The sequence below is a fragment of the Engystomops pustulosus genome, chromosome 2, assembly GCF_040894005.1.
Source record: "Engystomops pustulosus chromosome 2, aEngPut4.maternal, whole genome shotgun sequence".
Classification (NCBI taxonomy): Eukaryota; Metazoa; Chordata; class Amphibia; order Anura; family Leptodactylidae; genus Engystomops; species Engystomops pustulosus.
In genome coordinates, this window is record NC_092412.1 from 247,251,184 (window position 1) to 247,270,844 (window position 19,661).

The 19,661-nt window shown below is 44.8% G+C and overlaps 1 protein-coding gene across 2 annotated transcripts in view; it reads left to right on the forward strand.

Annotated features, from left to right (window-relative positions):
- DOP1B (DOP1 leucine zipper like protein B) overlaps positions 1–19,661 on the forward strand; it is a 67,783-nt gene that overhangs the window by 18,186 nt on the left and 29,936 nt on the right. For both annotated transcript variants that reach the window (XM_072138736.1, XM_072138737.1), the window contains exons 3-12: positions 3,125–3,306; positions 4,728–4,898; positions 5,637–5,826; positions 6,158–6,256; positions 8,200–8,323; positions 10,008–10,117; positions 10,644–10,758; positions 11,958–12,078; positions 18,485–18,604; positions 18,713–18,812. In XM_072138736.1, coding sequence (XP_071994837.1) covers positions 3,125–3,306; positions 4,728–4,898; positions 5,637–5,826; positions 6,158–6,256; positions 8,200–8,323; positions 10,008–10,117; positions 10,644–10,758; positions 11,958–12,078; positions 18,485–18,604; positions 18,713–18,812 — 1,332 coding nt within the window. The remainder of the gene's footprint in view (positions 1–3,124; positions 3,307–4,727; positions 4,899–5,636; positions 5,827–6,157; positions 6,257–8,199; positions 8,324–10,007; positions 10,118–10,643; positions 10,759–11,957; positions 12,079–18,484; positions 18,605–18,712; positions 18,813–19,661) is intronic.

Here is a 19,661-nt window from a genome sequence, read left to right on the forward strand (position 1 = left end):
AAAATTATGCAAATGAGTCTGAGGGGCTTCAAGCTCCATAGGTGTCGAAGGAGCCTGGAGCCCCTCACACTCATTTGCATAACTGTTTATTTTCTTATTTTTCTTAAAAACAAGGGCAAAAGAAGAGCAGATCCTGTCAGAGGGGCACACACCAGTAGGTTAGTGCGCTTGGTCTACAATCCTCCATCCTGGTGGTAGATGTCCTTTAACCGAAAGCGTGATAGGATGTGAAAGATGAGATTCATATCTTTGATATGACACAAAAAGCTTGTTTCTAGGTGCTATAGAACCAGAGATGAGCAATTCTGAAGTGACACTCCACCTGCAACCACTAAACTTGACTCATCTCATGTGAAAATAAGGTGAGAAGAGTCATATATGTCTGACTTTGGAGGAGATTACCAGGTAAACTGGTAAATTTAGAGGAAATTATATGGCCTACCTGAGGGGGTTAGTAGTTTAGTGGGGTGAAACCCTGTGACAGGTTGCGTTTAAGGTAAGTGCTTCTGGTTCCTGGGCCCGGTACCACCACATGGGCTATAAGTACAAGATGGAGTAGGCCTCTCTCCTAGGACATGTGTGGCTGGAGCGGGCTGGGGATGTGTCGCACCTTTGTGTTATTTTGAGGCTTCATGAGGAATGTGTATGGATTTTTTGTGTTAGTTTTACATCCCTCTGTGTGTTTATATAGTGTATAGATAAGGGGGTTGTTTAGCCGGTTTTACCCTCTATTGTCACATCCCCATTGTGGAGATTCCTTTACTATGTGTCTCTATGATCCTGTGAGATATAACCGCATCCACAAGGATCACCAGGGGATCCTCGTCTATCAAAACTGTGACTGTACCATGGATCCGTCTCTATGTGGGAATACATGATGTGATCTCTGTGTATATCATATCTGCCTGGGTAACCACGGATACAGCCGGGCACCCGGGGCCTTGCAAAATCCTGTCAGGTTCTAGGCCTGAAAGTGAAAGCAGTGACGTGGGTGGTTGCTATGGGTGATGGCCCCATTTCTGATTTCTACATCACTATACGGGAGACACGGGATCTGACCCTCACATGTGGGGTGTTTTCTTACATGACACTGACACGCTGGCCTCCCCGCTCATGTTTTTGTATGACGGAGGTGAACGCTGCAGCCCCCCTGCCCGCCATTGTCCGGTAGCACCCCCTCCTCACTTACCTGGTAATGTCCACATTCATAATAAGACGGGTTCATATCACCTTGTTCTCCTCCACTGTGAGGCGTAGTCCTGATGTGTCCTTAAAATGGAGGGAAGTGGTTATAGAGGGGTAAGTAGGGGTTGACATAGTGATTGGGGTAGTATGGAGAGCAATGGGGGGCAACCAAGTGAGATGGAGCATAGAGAAAAGTGGGGGGTCAACTGAGGAAGTGGTTATAGAGGAATAAGTAGGGGGGGGTACATAGTGATTGGGGTAGTATAGATAGCATTGAGGGGCAACCAAGTGAGATGGAGCATAGAGAGTAGTGGGGGTCAACTGAGGAAGTGGTTATAGAGGAATAAGTAGGGGGGTACATAGTGATTGGGATAGTATGAAGAGAATTGGGGGGGCAACCAAGTGAGATGGAGCATAGAGAGTAATGGGGGTCAACTGAGGAAGTGGTTATAGAGGAATAAGTAGGGGGGGTACATAGTGATTGGGGTAGTATAGATAGCATTGGGGGGCAACCAAGTGAGATGGAGCATAGAGAGTAATGGGGGTCAACTGAGGAAGTGGTTATAGAGGAATAAGTAGGGGGGTACATATTGATTGGGATAGTATGTAGAGCAATGGGGGGCAACCAAGTGAGATGGAGCATAGAGAGTAATGGGGGTCAACTGAGGAAGTGGTTATAGAGGAATAAGTAGGGGGGGTACATAGTGATTGGGGTACTATGTGGAGCAATGGGGAGCAACCAAGTGAGATGGAGCATAGAGAGAAGGGGGGTCAACTGAGGAAGTGGTTATAGAGGAATAAGTAGGGGGGCTACATAGTGATTGGGGTAGTATAGATAGCATTGGGGGGCAACCAAGTGAGATGGAGCATAGAGAGTAATGGGGGTCAACTGAGGAAGTGGTTATAGAGGAATAAGTAGAAGCCATAAAAATATAAGTGGGGGCAACAAATTAAAGAATAGGGATAAGCTGGGGGAAACGGATGGGGTGTAGAAAGAAGGGCATAAAAAGATAAGTGGGGGCAACAAAGATGGATTGGCGCAGAGAGACATCTAAGAAGAGGTTAGATAAAATTGGGTGCATATAGATAAAGAGGGGGAACCTAGACAGACAGGGGTGTACATAGGGAAATCAGTGTTAGAATCGGCTACTTACCTGTTCTGCGTCTCGTTGATGTCTTTCTCCCCATGAGTGATGCCCGCCACAGATCATGACTCCGGATCAATATATTGTTTTAGTTTTATATCATTAGATTTGTAATGTTTTTTATTTTTTTTCAATAAAAATCGATGACACATAAAATCAGACGCATCACATTTTCTATAAGACGACTTACCGGTATTTACCTCCCGCAGGGTTTTGCAATGTAAGATAAGGGTTAATTAGATGACGAAAGGCAGAGATAGGAGATGCCACAAATGTCACAGATGTTTGGGGAAGTTACGCCATGCCTCCCGTGTCATGAATCAGCGATTAATGTGACCGCAGAAAACTATGCCCAGAATACACAACGTCTAAGCCCAGGAGATAAGATTGTGGGATTCTGGATTATCATGGAGTTAGATATAAAAGTTATTGCTCTTCTAGAGATAGTCCTGGGCTTATCGAGTACGAAGAATAGAAAAACATGCCCAACAAACCTCTCTGTGGAGTGTGCCAGTGAATGGAGCTGCGCTGCAGTACCACAAGCAACCTGTGCAGTGGGGTGGCGCTGTTTTTAGAAGAAAAAAAAGCAAAAGTTGCCTCAAATCGTCAGAGTCATTGTAATTGTAATATCAGCCATGATTAGGCCTAGTATAAAGGAGATTTATTGGGGTGGTGCCCTTTTAAATCCAATTCTTTGGAGTTTTATATCCATGTAAAATAGTCATGTCTATAACCAGGACATGTGGTAGATGATGAGTCAGCGTTCTTCATCTGTATATTCATTATTATTTCAGGCCCTGCAGAGTAATCTGAAGTACTGCCTATTACCGAGGAGACTGATCATCAGCAAGCGATTAGCACAGTGCCTGCACCCAGCGCTGCCCAGCGGGGTGCACCTGAAGGCTCTCGAGACCTACGAAATCATATTCAAGATCATTGGAACAAAATGGCTGTCCAGAGACCTCTTCTTGTACAGGTGAATTTTTAGTTTTTTTTGTGAATGGACCAGAATTTCATTGGGGCTTATTTACTTACCTGGTCCAGTCGCGATCCCCCGGCGCGTTCTCCAACGAGGACTCGGGTTCTGCCGAGACTTACTATATCCAGTAGGTGACGCTGCTGGGCCGAGGTCCACCGGAGTTCACCTTCTTCTTCCGCGTGCATGTAAGTGCTGATCTTGCAACACATTTTGTTATTTAAATTCTGCGTTTTTTTCGAATCTGTCGGGTTGTTCCGATGGCTCTGCCCCCCATTTTATGTCGCATGAAAGCCGGCGCGGAGCGGAATTTGGCGCAAAGCGGAAAAATTCGGGTAACCCGACGGAAATGCAGCCGCGGAGCCCTTAGTAAATGAGCCCGATTGTCTTTATTTTTTACTAATTTGCGAAGTTCTGTGCAGCACCTGTGTTTTTAGGCCACAAGGGCTTCCTCTGGTTGGGATACAGGTCATGCAATCCCTTCTCTGTAGCCTCTGTAGCCTAAATCCCTTCTGTTATATGGAGTAAGAACACCAGAACTTCACCGCTGTGCTACGGACCAGCATGATCCCTCCTGAAACAGGAAGCAGGATGTCATTACACCCACCCCTTTAAATTAGGCAAAATGGGACAGATTAAGCAAAATGCTCTATTATGGTGTAGTTTGTGCCCAAAAAAGTGTAACCCTTCTTTTTGCCACGTTTTTTGCAAGTGTTTTAGAGACTTTCATGATTTGTAAAGAATACGGGGTGTGGCATATCAGAAATGGGTGTGATCTAAGTTGCTGCGCAAAATTTTACCCATGCCCACTTCCAGCGACGCCACACCCATTTTTAAAAGTTTCTTAAAGGGGTCCTCTAGTGGCAAATCAGTGGCCTCAGCAGGACCCCGTGATGTGTCGGTGGTCATGATCCCTTGTTCTATATCTGCCGACAACTTCTGAGGCAAGAGGCTCAACTCGCCTCATGGCTGGTGCACCCCTTATTTACCGGTCCATTAGGGATATCCATACCCATTATATACCCGTAGGGTAATTGGGCAACACAGTGGCTGAGTGGTTAGCACTTCTGCCTTGCAGCGCTGGAGTCCTGGGTTCAAGTCCAACCCAGGTCAACATTTGCAAAGAGTTTGTATGTTCTCTCCGTGTTTGTGTGGATTTCCTCCGGGTCCTCCGGTTTCCTCCCACACTCCAAAACATACTGGTAAGTTGATTAGATTGTGAGTCACATAGGGACAGGGTCCAATTTGGCAAGTTCTGTACAGCGCTGCATAATCTGTGTGCGCTATATAAATAAAGAATTATTATTATATGGTTCTATATGTAAATATGGAATATGGAATTGCTTGCTATTGTACAATGGGACTTGTCATCTACTAGTGATCTCTCTATATACATTACGTGTATGCTCTTGTCTGTACAGCTCGGGTCTGTTTCCGCTGTTGTCGCATGCGGCCATGTCTGTGAAGCCTCTCCTCCTAGGCCTGTACGAGACCTACTTCCTCCCTCTTCAGAGGTCGCTGCTGCCCAGTCTCCAGGCGTTCATCACCGGACTACTGCCGGGCCTAGAGGAAGGCTCTGAGATTTACGACAGGTAAGAGGGGGGTAGTCATTCACTTTAGTGAAGGTGTAAGGAGTCTTATAAGCCCAACAGTACCGCCAGCAAATGTTACAAAGAAGATGTAATAAGTGTGAAACCGTTGGCTGCATATTGTTTATGCGTCATCTACTGGAGGTTGAAAGGCCCCTTTAAAGGGTCGGGCGTTGACTCATAGAAGTGCATCCTTCCAACAGGCGCCACTTTAAGAAAATCTACTGTGAAAATCCATCTTGATAAGCCAGGGCCACTCATAGATCCAGGCACTGTGACTGTTGTAATCAATCCTTCTAAAATCAACTTTAAAAATTATGCTAATGAGCCTTAGGGGCTCAGTGAGGTCTTCTCACTTGCTGTTACACTTAGCAGAGCAGATCTCCCCTACCCCTGCACTTACTGCTGCTTCTAGATTACACAAGCAAATAGAAGCATGTTCTGGACAGAGTAACAGTCTGTGATGCTGCAACACTGAGGGGCTCTGGATACACCCACTAGAGCCCACTGGGCTCATTAGCATAATTATAAAAGTTGATTTGAGAAGGAAGGAGATCATGGATAACACATATAAGAAGATCCCACAGTCCTGGTGCCTGGATCTATGAGTAATGTCCCTGATTTATCAGGATGGATTCTGATGGTAGTAAAATGTTTCTATTTTGTTTAATTTTTAATCCATGGGAAAGGTAATAAGTGCTTGAATTATTGTAATTATTCTTTTTTTTTTTTTCTCCACAGGACGGATGTTTTACTTCAGAAGTTGTCAGTGGTGATCGGGCCGGAAGTCTTTTACAGCTCTCTATGGGGCAGCGTCCTGGTCAGCAGCTCCATCCGACTCCCAGCATCTCTGTTTGTAGTCAATCACATCAACCGAGACCTTTCCGCTAATGCTCAGAGCTACATGCTGGGGAACGACAGGCAGCTGGCTGTGAGTATGAATGATGTCACCTGTGACATGATGCCAAAGGTTGCAGATCGTTACATGATATTGTTACTACTTATGAGTTCTACAAAGAACTGCAAGTATATCTGTGCTAAAGAACAATACGGGGCTCAGTTGCAGTTCCACAGATGACCTGTGGACAGAGGTGGCGCTATTTTGAAAGAAAGGAGCTATGTTTTTTCTAATCTTAGACAACCCCTTTAAATGTGCTGGTGACAGCGTGTGTGAAAGTCAGTAAGCCGTCATTGGATTCTTGTGACCTCGCTGCCACCAGTATTCACTGACTGCATCACGTGGCGTTTTCTGTTCCCTACAGATAAAATCTCTCTGCGTCTCGGTGATGGATTCTAATGTTCTGGTTCAGAGGAACACACTGGAGATTCTGGTTTTCTTCTTCCCCTTCCACACTTGTTTGGTAAGATGTTTCTAGTGGTAAAGGATGCGGTAAAAAGAGAGTCAATAAATTCTAATGAAACAATATAAATAATCTAAAAGTGTAATACTACCGCATAATATGGTTCTAAATAGCTAGCGAGAAACAATACAGGATAAGTAATGTCATGTATGTACACAGTGACTGCACCAGCAGCAGAATAGTGAGTGCAGCTCTGGAGTATAATACAGGATGTAACTCAGGATCAGTACAGGATAAGTAACGTCATGCATGTACACAGTGACAGCACCAGCAGCAGAATAGTGAATACAGCTCTGGGGTATAATACAGGATGTAACTCAGGATCAGTACAGGATAAGTAATGTCATGTATGTACACAGTGACTGCACCAGCAGCAGAATAGTGAGTGCAGCTCTGGAGTATAATACAGGATGTAACTCAGGATCAGTACAAGATAAGTAATGTCAAGTATGTACACAGTGACTGCTCCAGCAGCAGAATAGTGAGTGCAGCTCTGGGCTATAATACAGGATGTAACTCAGGATCAGCACAGGATAAGTAATGTCATGTATGTACACAGTGACTGCACCAGCAGAATAGTGAGTGCAGCTCTGGGGTATAATACAGGATGTAACTCAGGATCAGTACAGGATAAGTAATGTCATGTATGTACACAGTGACTTACCAGCAGCAGAATAGTGAGTGCAGCTCTGGAGTATAATACAGGATGTAACTCAGGATAAGTACAGGATAAGTAATGTCATGTATGTACACAGTGACTGCACCAGCAGCAGAATAGTGAGTGCAGCTCTGGGGTATAATACAGGATGTAACTCAGGATCAGTACAGGATAAGTAATGTCATGTATGTACACAGTGACTGCACCAGCAGAATAGTGAGAACAGCTCTGGGGTATAATACAGGATGTAACTCAGGATCAGTACAGGATAAGTAATGTCATGTATGTACACAGTGACTGCACCAGCAGAATAGTGAGTGCAGCTCTGGGGTATAATACAGGATGTAACTCAGGATCAGCACAGGATAAGTAATGTCAAGTATGTACACAGTGACTGCACCAGCAGCAGAATAGTGAGTGCAGCTCTGGGGTATAATACAGGATGTAACTCAGGATCAGTACAGGATAAGTAATGTCATGTATGTACACAGTGACTGCACCAGCAGCAGAATAGTGAGTGCAGCTCTGGGGTATAATACAGGATGTAACTCAGGATCAGTACAGGATAAGTAATGTCATGTATGTACACAGTGACTGCACCAGCAGCAGAATAGTGAGTGCAGCTCTGGAGTATAATACAGGATGTAACTCAGGATAAGTACAGGATAAGTAATGTCATGTATGTACACAGTGACTGCACCAGCAGCAGAATAGTGAGTGCAGCTCTGGGGTATAATACAGGATGTAACTCAGGATCAGTACAGGATAAGTAATGTCATGTATGTACACAGTGACTGCACCAGCAGAATAGTGAGAACAGCTCTGGGGTATAATACAGGATGTAACTCAGGATCAGTACAGGATAAGTAATGTCATGTATGTACACAGTGACTGCACCAGCAGAATAGTGAGCACAGCTCTGGTGTACAATACAGGATGTAACTCAGGATAAGTAATGTCATGTATGTACACAGTGACTGCACAAGCAGCAGAATAGTGAGTGCAGCTCTGGAGTATAATACAGGATGTAACTCAGGATCAGTACAGGATAAGTAATGTCATGTATGTACACAGTGACTGCACCAGCAGCAGAATAGTGAGTGCAGCTCTGGAGTATAATACAGGATGTAACTCAGGATAAGTACAGGATAAGTAATGTCATGTATGTACACAGTGACTGCACCAGCAGCAGAATAGTGAGTGCAGCTCTGCAGTATAATACAGGCTGTACACTGTTACTTGGTGTTTGTGTTATTACATTGAGCTTTGTGCTGTGTCTGTGCAGGATTCTGGTGATTGCCCGATGTCTCTGAATAGAAGGGATGTCACTCACATCCTCTCCTGCGCCATCCAGACGGTGCTGAGACGCGACATGTCCCTGAATAGAAGGTTATTTGCCTGGCTGCTGGGTGAGTTTGGGTAAGATGCAGATACATAGTGACACTTAGTGATGATGTAGCGGCACGGAGTGTGACATCTATACAGGTCAGTAGTCTGCACTATTAGTGAGGTCACCATTACAGGGTTTGGCTGTTTAATACAATTCCGTTTCTGCCAAAGCTTTTACTTCACTTGGTGAACTGGAAATTTACTTCCCCCTCCCTGAATACAAACATCCCAACCCCCAAACGTCCTGACCCAAGCCTGCCCCACCCCTCCAAAGTAAAGGAAAGTATATAGAGAGGCGGCCGCACTGATAACACTCACAGGCTGATAATAGGTTTATGTGACAACATATAATGTGGAATTCTATTAACCCGGCATCTGATTATTTATAAAGGGTCCATAGACTCTTTCTGGTACTGCGATGTGGTGAGCTGACAGCTGCAATACCAGACAAAGCTTGAAAGTTCTTTTCTCCTCTTGTCTCAGTGCTCTACATGCAGTTCTCTCCTTAAGTCTCTGTGCTCTACATGCAGTTCTCTCCTTATGTCTCTGTGCTCTACATGCAGTTCTCTCCTTATGTCTCTGTGCTCTACATGCAGTTCTTTCCTTATGTCTATGAGCTCTACATGCAGTTATTTCCTTCCCGTCTCTTTGTGCTCTACAGGCAGTTCTCTCCTCATGTCTCTGAGCTTCACTGGCAGTTCTTTCCTCTTCATGTCTCTGTGCTCTACAAGTAATTCTCTCCTCCCCGTGTCTTAGTGCTCCACAGGCAGTTCTCTACTCCTTGTGTGTTAGTGCTCTACAGACAGTTCTCTCCCCCTCATGTTTCTGGGCTCTACAGACAGTTCTCTCCCCCCGTGTCTCTGTTCTTTACAGGCAGTTCCCTCTTTCTCATGTCTCTGAGCTCTACAGGCAGTTCTCTCCTCATCATGTCTCTGAGCAGTGGCGTAACTAGAAGCTGATGGGCCCCAGTGCAAAGTTTGTCCCAGGCCCCCCGACTATAATGTATGGTTTATAGTAATAGTCTTCTCATATGGGAAAGTGACACCATAAGGGCCCCCTAAACCTCTTGGGCCCGGGTGCGATCACAACCTCTGCACCCCCTCAAGTTACGCCCCTGTCTCTGAGCTCTACAGGCAGTTCTTCCCTTCTTATTCCATTGTTATCTATGGGCAGTTCTTTTCTGTTCATGCCTTTGAACTCTTCATGCAGTTCTCTTCTTTTTTTTTGTCTCTGAGCTCCACAGGCAGTTCTCTCCTCCTCATGCCTCTACCGAAGTGTGCATTAAATAATTAAATAAATAAAAAAATAAATAAAAACATATATCGATGTATATATGTCAACTCCTATATTTTCTGGTGCAGCTGCTTGTCTGGGTGACAATGCAGTGACACCAGCACAGTGGCCAGATGCCATGGACCGCTATAGGGCATATTGTGCGGCCGTATCACGGGCCCCCATGTGGTTGTGTGCATAAGACCAAAAAGTTATAGGCACTGCAGTGCAGAGGTGACTATAGCTCAACACACCCAGACATTGATGGGTTACAGAGATTGAATAGTCAGCACTAACAAATTGCAAAAATGTGTCTACCTGATGCTACCACTAGGGGGAGCTAAAAGAGTTAAACTTATAAAGAGGGGAGAGAGACTGCATAACCCCCTTATATTAGGAACAGAACCTTAAACTTTATTTTATCTTGTGCAGGGTCTGATATAAAAGGCGGCGTTGTTGCTCCGGAGCTGAAATCCACATCGGGTGAAGAAGATTACGGCTCCTGCTTTTTTGCAAAATACTCCAAAGATTTATTAGTCCAGGTAGGTGCTTCCCATTGTGCCCTCCATGTGTGGGAATGCTGATATGTGCCAGTCATGCCATTGGGAGGTCTCTGCTGTATTGGCTGAGCCCCAATCTGTCTACAAAGCGTCTCGCTCTGGAGGACCCAATGCAAATATGTATTACATAGAAAGGTGAATGGTGTACCGTATTTTTCGTACTATAAGGTGCACAAAATATTAAGGTGCGCCTTATAGTCCAGTGTGCCTTGTGTATGAACCGTATTTACAGACAACAGCTGCTTTGAACTGTGCACAGGTCTGCCACCTGCTGGTCATTCATCCTTATAATCAGGTGCGCCTTATAATCCGGTGCGCCTTATATATGAACTCGGACATTTAAGCAGGCATTTATTGATGGTGCGCCTTATAATCCGGTGCGCCTTATAGTCCAAAAAATATGGTAATACCCAGCATCTCCTGTGGAGGCACCGCAGGGAAATTGAACAGAACCTATCAGGCCATGTCCCAACAACCACATATCATTGCTGCTCATCTTTCTCCGCAGGCCCTCATGCAAATTTTACACCAGAATATCCTCTATTCCGACACAGAACAAGGTCTGCTGGTCTATCTGAAGCCTTTCCGGATCCTCGTCAGTCTTCTGGACAAGCCAGAGATCGGTAATATATAGGGCTGTATAATAACATTCCTGCGGGGGGCGCTGTTTCCCAATATTACACCCTCCTATCCCCTTTTTATCTCTTCTTCCACTTCTAATTTCTATGTCATTAATTTTCTTAAATATTGCAATAGCCCTTTAATAAAACCACAAGGAAGCCTTTCATTACTGGAGGGAGCTTCTGTATTTAAAGGGATTGTCCAGGATTAAATAAAAAAAATAGAAGAATAATTATTAATCCTGGACAACCCCTTATTGTGTGAGGTATTAGGTATGGATTATACTTGTATCCAGTCCCCCGATGCAATCAGGGATATATATAAAAAATATTTATGAATTTGAATTAACTAGTTGTATATTAGTTAATGGAGGTGTTTAATTAAGAGAAATGAATCCCATCGTGTCCAGAGTCGGTGGATGGAGTCTTGTTTGCAGGATTTTTAGTCTGAAGTGTTTACAAAGAGCGTCGCCTGCTCTGGAGGACCTGTCCTGTACTGATTTTAAGGAGCACTGTGTAATACCTACTGTCTCCTGCGGGGGGAGTGCAGGGACATTGTGCACTTACTATAAACTTTGGGGCACATTTACTTACCCAGTCCATTCGCGATCCAGCGGCGCGTTCTCTGCGGAGGATTCGGGTTCTGCCGGGATTCACTAAGGCAGTTCCTCCGACGTCCACCAGGTGGCGCAGTTGCGCTGAAGTTCATCCGAAAGCACTGAAGTTCACCGAGCCAGGCCGGGTGCAGGTAAGCGTGTGTTCAGCGACACTTTTTTTTTTTTTTAGATGCGGCGGTTTTTCTGAATCCGTCGGTTTTCGTACGGCCACGCCCCCCGATTTCCGTAACGTGCATGCCTGCGCCTATGGCCACAAAAACCCGGGGCAATTCAGGGAAAATCGGCGCAAAGCTGAAAAATTTGGGTAAATCGCCGTAAATTCAGGCCCTTAGTAAATGACCCCCTTTATCTTAAAGATTTTGTCTAATTACTGGGGGTCCAAACAGAAGTCCATTAGTAATCGGTGTATGGACCCCTTCAATTTAGTAGGGACCCCTTTAAGATTTATTCCCATAAAATGGGAAAACCATGTATTAAAAAAGAAGCTTTTTGCGAGAAAAAAGTCCCGTCCTGGTGTCTTTGTTGCCTGTGGTTGTTGATGTCAGCACATAATGTATGATGGAGTGATGTGTTGTATCCCCGCAGGTCCTCCGCTGGTGGGAGATTTGTTCCTGGAAGTGATCCGAGCTTTTTATGCCTACTGCAGAGATGCCCTGGGGACAGATATAAAGCTGAGCTATGGCCAGAGCGGCAGCCGGCTCATAAGGTATTCACAGCCATGCAGAGATCTGTGTATTGTGTGACCTCAGAGCCGCTATATTCCCACTCGTTACCCCTATGTCAGTCTCTATAAGCCAATCACAATCAACTTCTGCTAACTAGAGAAAGCCAGGGACCCCGATGACAAGATAGAAGACCTATATAATGGGCTATTACCCCTATTATTATAGCTGTGACATCACAGGGGACGGTGTTTTCCTGTAACTGAGGCTTAATAAACACATTATAACATGTAACTGTCTCATATGTCTTTGCGGGATAGATAGTTTGTAATAAAAAAAAAAACTACTAAGTAAAATACATTTAAAAAATAAAAGGGCCGACACCCATCCAAACCAACACCATGAACATCACACATATGTTATACCAAAATGACTGATTGCAGTGATTCTCTGAATCAGAATATAGATAAGATTGTAACTATTTTTAGATTATAACACTTTTTTTAAAGGTTTTTTTTCCCCTTTCTACCGACAATTGCATTGTATAGGCGTCGCTCCACTGATTCCGGCACAGTTGGAATTTTTCCTCTAGCCCCCGCCGCTCCCGAGCCATCAGTGTTAGAAATTTTAGCACCCAGAGTACTAATTAGGTGCTCTAGTGCTGGTGGGCGGGACTTGTTTAGAGCAGAGAGTCAGGCACCTCCCACCCGACAGTTGAGAGGTCCATCAGCATATTGTATGGCAAAACGCTGGTTGCTCGGGAACAGAGGGGGCTAGAGAAAAAATTCCAACTGCGTCGGAATCGATGACGCAGCGTCTGTTATAGGGTGCATGAAATTTGGAGGTGGCAGTAAATGTGTGTGATCCCTCCTTGTCCTATTAAAAAAAAAGCAACAGATGAGTGCTATGTTTTTTCTTCCATCCTTGTCCTATGTCATACCCCGCACTATAGTACAAGCTGCAGATGATCTCCTCCTTGTCCTATGTCATACCCTGCACTATAGTACAAGCTGCAGATGATCTCCTCCTTGTCCTATGTCATACCCTGCACTATAGTACAAGCTGCAGATGATCTCCCCCTTGTCCTATGTCATACCCCGCACTATAGTACAAGCTGCAGATGATCTCCCCCTTGTCCTATGTCATACCCTGCACTATAGTACAAGCTGCAGATGATCTCCTCCTTGTCCTATGTCATACCCTGCACTATAGTACAAGCTGCAGATGATCTCCTCCTTGTCCTATGTTATACCCCGCACTATAGTACAAGCTGCAGATGATCTCCTCCTTGTCCTATGTCATACCCTGCACTATAGTACAAGCTGCAGATGATCTCCTCCTTGTCCTATGTCATACCCTGCACTATAGTACAAGCTGCAGATGATCTCCCCCATGTCCTATGTCATACCCTGCACTATAGTACAAGCTGCAGATGATCTCCCCCTTGTCCTATGTCATACCCCACACTATAGTACAAGCTGCAGATGATCTCCTCCTTGTCCTATGTTATACCCCGCACTATAGTACAAGCTGCAGATGATCTCCCCCTTGTCCTATGTCATACCCCGCACTATAGTACAAGCTGCAGATGATCTCCTCCTTGTCCTATGTCATACCCCGCACTATAGTACAAGCTGCAGATGATCTCCTCCTTGTCCTATGTCATACCCCGCACTATAGTACAAGCTGCAGATGATCTCCTCCTTGTCCTATGTCATACCCCGCACTATAGTACAAGCTGCAGATGATCTCCCCCTTGTCCTATGTCATACCCCGCACTATAGTACAAGCTGCAGATGATCTCCTCCTTGTCCTATGTCATACCCTGCACTATAGTACAAGCTGCAGATGATCTCCCCCTTGTCTTATGTCATACCCTGCACTATAGTACAAGCTGCAGATGATCTCCTCCTTGTCCTATGTCATACCCTGCACTATAGTACAAGCTGCAGATGATCTCCCCCTTGTCCTATGTCATACCCCGCACTATAGTACAAGCTGCAGATGATCTCCCCCTTGTCCTATGTCATACCCTGCACTATAGTACAAGCTGCAGATGATCTCCTCCTTGTCCTATGTCATACCCTGCACTATAGTACAAGCTGCAGATGATCTCCTCCTTGTCCTATGTTATACCCCGCACTATAGTACAAGCTGCAGATGATCTCCTCCTTGTCCTATGTCATACCCTGCACTATAGTACAAGCTGCAGATGATCTCCTCCTTGTCCTATGTCATACCCTGCACTATAGTACAAGCTGCAGATGATCTCCCCCATGTCCTATGTCATACCCTGCACTATAGTACAAGCTGCAGATGATCTCCCCCTTGTCCTATGTCATACCCCACACTATAGTACAAGCTGCAGATGATCTCCTCCTTGTCCTATGTTATACCCCGCACTATAGTACAAGCTGCAGATGATCTCCCCCATGTCCTATGTTATACCCCGCACTATAGTACAAGCTGCAGATGATCTCCTCCTTGTCCTATGTCATACCCCGCACTATAGTACAAGCTGCAGATGATCTCCCCCATGTCCTATGTTATACCCCGCACTATAGTACAAGCTGCAGATGATCTCCTTCTTGTCCTATGTCATACCCCGCACTATAGTACAAGCTGCAGATGATCTCCTCCTTGTCCTATGTTATACCCCGCACTATAGTACAAGCTGCAGATGATCTCCCCCATGTCCTATGTTATACCCCGCACTATAGTACAAGCTGCAGATGATCTCCTCCTTGTCCTATGTCATACCCTGCACTATAGTACAAGCTGCAGATGATCTCCCCCTTGTCCTATGTCATACCCCGCACTATAGTACAAGCTGCAGATGATCTCCTCCTTGTCCTATGTCATACCCTGCACTATAGTACAAGCTGCAGATGATCTCCTTCTTGTCCTATGTCATGCCCCGCACTATAGTACAAGCTGCAGATGATCTCCTTCTTGTCCTATGTCATACCCCGCACTATAGTACAAGCTGCAGATGATCTCTTCCTTGTCCTATGTCATACCCTGCACTATAGTACAAGCTGCAGATGATCTCCTCCTTGTCCTATGTCATGCCCCGCACTATAGTACAAGCTGCAGATGATCTCCTCCTTGTCCTATGTCATACCCCGCACTATAGTACAAGCTGCAGATGATCTCCTGCTTGTCCTATGTTATACCCTGCACTATAGTACAAGCTGCAGATGATCTCCTCCTTGTCCTATGTCATACCCTGCACTATAGTACAAGCTGCAGATGATCTCCTCCTTGTCCTATGTCATACCCTGCACTATAGTACAAGCTGCAGATGATCTCCTCCTTGTCCTATGTCATACCCTGCACTATAGTACAAGCTGCAGATGATCTCCCCCTTGTCCTATGTCATACCCTGCACTATAGTACAAGCTGCAGATGATCTCCTCCTTGTCCTATGTCATACCCTGCACTATAGTACAAGCTGCAGATGATCTCCCCCTTGTCCTATGTCATACCCTGCACTATAGTACAAGCTGCAGATGATCTCCTCCTTGTCCTATGTCATACCCTGCACTATAGTACAAGCTGCAGATGATCTCCTCCTTGTCCTATGTCATACCCTGCACTATAGTACAAGCTGCAGATGATCTCCCCCTTGTCCTATGTCATACCCTGCACTATAGTACAAGCTGCAGATGATCTCCTCCTTGTCCTATGTCATACCCCGCACTATAGTACAAGCTGCAGATGATCTCCCCCATGTCCTATGTCATACCCTGCACTATAGTACAAGCTGCAGATGATCTCACTCCTTGTCCTATGTCATACCCTGCACTATAGTACAAGCTGCAGATGATCTCCTCCTTGTCCTATGTCATACCCTGCACTATAGTACAAGCTGCAGATGATCTCCCCCTTGTCCTATGTCATGCCCCGCACTATAGTACAAGCTGCAGATGATCTCCTCCTTGTCCTATGTCATACCCTGCACTATAGTACAAGCTGCAGATGATCTCCTCCTTGTCCTATGTCATACCCTGCATTATAGTACAAGCTGCAGATGATCTCCCCCTTGTCCTATGTCATACCCCGCACTATAGTACAAGCTGCAGATGATCTCCCCCATGTCCTATGTCATACCCTGCACTATAGTACAAGCTGCAGATGATCTCCCCATTGTCCTATGTCATACCCTGCACTATAGTACAAGCTGCAGATGATCTCCTCCTTGTCCTATGTCATACCCCGCACTATAGTACAAGCTGCAGATGATCTCACTCCTTGTCCTATGTCATACCCTGCACTATAGTACAAGCTGCAGATGATCTCCTCCTTGTCCTATGTCACACCCCGCACTATAGTACAAGCTGCAGATGATCTCCTCCTTGTCCTATGTCATACCCCGCACTATAGTACAAGCTGCAGATGATCTCCTCCTTGTCCTATGTCATACCCCGCACTATAGTACAAGCTGCAGATGATCTCCTCCTTGTCCTATGTCATACCCTGCACTATAGTACAAGCTGCAGATGATCTCTTCCTTGTCCTATGTCATACCCTGCACTATAGTACAAGCTGCAGATGATCTCCTCCTTGTCCTATGTCATACCCTGCACTATAGTACAAGCTGCAGATGATCTCCTCCTTGTCCTATGTCACACCCCGCACTATAGTACAAGCTGCAGATGATCTCCTCCTTGTCCTATGTCATACCCTGCACTATAGTACAAGCTGCAGATGATCTCCCCCTTGTCCTATGCCATACCCTGCACTATAGTACAAGCTGCAGATGATCTCCTCCTTGTCCTATGTCATACCCCGCACTATAGTACAAGCTGCAGATGATCTCCTCCTTGTCCTATGTCATACCCTGCACTATAGTACAAGCTGCAGATGATCTCCTCCTTGTCCTATGTCATACCCTGCACTATAGTACAAGCTGCAGATGATCTCCCCATTGTCCTATGTCATACCCTGCACTATAGTACAAGCTGCAGATGATCTCCTCCTTGTCCTATGTCACACCCCGCACTATAGTACAAGCTGCAGATGATCTCCACCTTGTCCTATGTCATACCCCGCACTATAGTACAAGCTGCAGATGATCTCCCCCTTGTCCTATGTCATACCCCACACTATAGTACAAGCTGCAGATGATCTCCCCCTTGTCCTATGTCATACCCTGCACTATAGTACAAGCTGCAGATGATCTCCCCCTTGTCCTATGTCATACCCTGCACTATAGTACTAGCTGCAGATGATCTCCTCCTTGTCCTATGTCATACCCTGCACTATAGTACAAGCTGCAGATGATCTCCTTCTTGTCCTATGTCATACCCCGCACTATAGTACAAGCTGCAGATGATCTCCCCCTTGTCCTATGTCATACCCTGCACTATAGTACAAGCTGCAGATGATCTCCTCCTTGTCCTATGTCATACCCCGCACTATAGTACAAGCTGCAGATGATCTCCTCCTTGTCCTATGTCATACCCTGCATTATAGTACAAGCTGCAGATGATCTCCTCCTTGTCCTATGTTATACCCTGCACTATAGTACAAGCTGCAGATGATCTCCTCCTTGTCCTATGTCATACCCCGCACTATAGTACAAGCTGCAGATGATCTCCTTCTTGTCCTATGTCATACCCCGCACTATAGTACAAGCTGCAGATGATCTCCTCCTTGTCCTATGTTATACCCCGCACTATAGTACAAGCTGCAGATGATCTCCCCCTTGTCCTATGTCATACCCTGCACTATAGTACAAGCTGCAGATGATCTCCCCCTTGTCCTATGTCACACCCTGCACTATAGTACAAGCTGCAGATGATCTCCCCATTGTCCTGTCATACCCTGCACTATAGTACAAGCTGCAGATGATCTCCCCCTTGTCCTATGTTATACCCTGCACTATAGTACAAGCTGCAGATGATCTCCTCCTTGTCCTATGTCATACCCTGCACTATAGTACAAGCTGCAGATGATCTCCTCCTTGTCCTATGTCATACCCCGCACTATAGTACAAGCTGCAGATGATCTCCTCCTTGTCCTATGTCATACCCCGCACTATAGTACAAGCTGCAGATGATCTCCTCCTTGTCCTATGTCATACCCTGCACTATAGTACAAGCTGCAGATGATCTCCCCCTTGTCCTGTCATACCCCGCACTATAGTACAAGCTGCAGATGATCTCCTCCTTGTCCTATGTCATACCCTGCACTATAGTACAAGCTGCAGATGATCTCCTCCTTGTCCTGTCATACCCCGCACTATAGTACAAGCTGCAGATGATCTCCTCCTTGTCCTATGTCATACCCTGCACTATAGTACAAGCTGCAGATGATCTCCTCCTTGTCCTATGTCATACCCTGCACTATAGTACAAGCTGCAGATGATCTCCCCCTTGTCCTATGTCATACCCCGCACTATAGTACAAGCTGCAGATGATCTCACTCTCGTCTCCTGCTTTCCAGTGCAATTAAAGAAAACAAAAATGCCTCAGAAATCGTGAAAACGGTGAATCTCCTCATCACGTCCCTCAGCTCGGACTTCCTGTGGGATTACATGACCTTGTGCTTCGAGCACAGCTTCAGGTATTTGCCTCTGTAACCCAAACATTCCTGCTGGGACTTGTAGTACCACCATTATATCATATGGAGGAGGCTGTGAAATGGAGCAGATGTCTCTTCATTTTTTTGCAGAAAAAGTGGGGACGGCAGTGACCCCAAGTACGTGGGACGAGCTCCTTGTGTGTCTGAGGTCTGCACTCTCCTGGTCTTCCTTCTTGATGTCATTCCTCTGGTAAGGGCCATGGGTAAATAGAGTATTTTGAGGGCCTCTCCTGACATCTCTTCTCATAGCCCTTGATTGCTACGTTCTTCTGTTATTCCTTCTGGAAAATGTATGAATAAACCGACAAGTGGGTGTTACCTTATCCCTTGCTCTGATTGGACAGTGCAAGATTGAGCAGGGGCCAACCACAAAGTAAGTTATCCTTATTCCTCCGGGTAACTTACTTAATGGTGGGTTTATCACGGCTGATAACCAGAATGGGGGTCTCTTGTATTGTATAACTGCTCCATTCATTTGTGGAATCAAGGGACCCCCATTATTGTGATCAGTGGTGGTCCCTGCAATCAGACCCCCACCAAAAGGTAGCTTGAAATCACCGTAGTATCATCTTACTTTATAGGTAAAAACCCGGCTACCTGAGATTGGAATAAAATGCAAAAAAATGTATATATAAACGATTTATCTTATTATTTGTATTATTTATATATTATTTATCTTATTATCTATTTATATTACTTATATAATATTTGTCTTTTTTATATTGTTACAATTATTCATCTAATTTTTAACATTATTTATTTATTGCTTATCCTACTTTTTATTATTTTTTTTATATATTACTTATATATAACTTATCTTATTTATCTTATTGTTTTTCCATTTACATGTCATTAATTTTTTTAATATTATTTCTTATTGGTATTCATCAAATTTTTTTAACATTATTTATGTATTACTTATCTTTTTATTATGTATCTTATTATTTTTTATATTATTCATTTATTACTTCTCTTATTATTATTAACCTAACAATTTTCTACATATTTTTTAGTTTCAACAAGATTTTATGGAATCAAA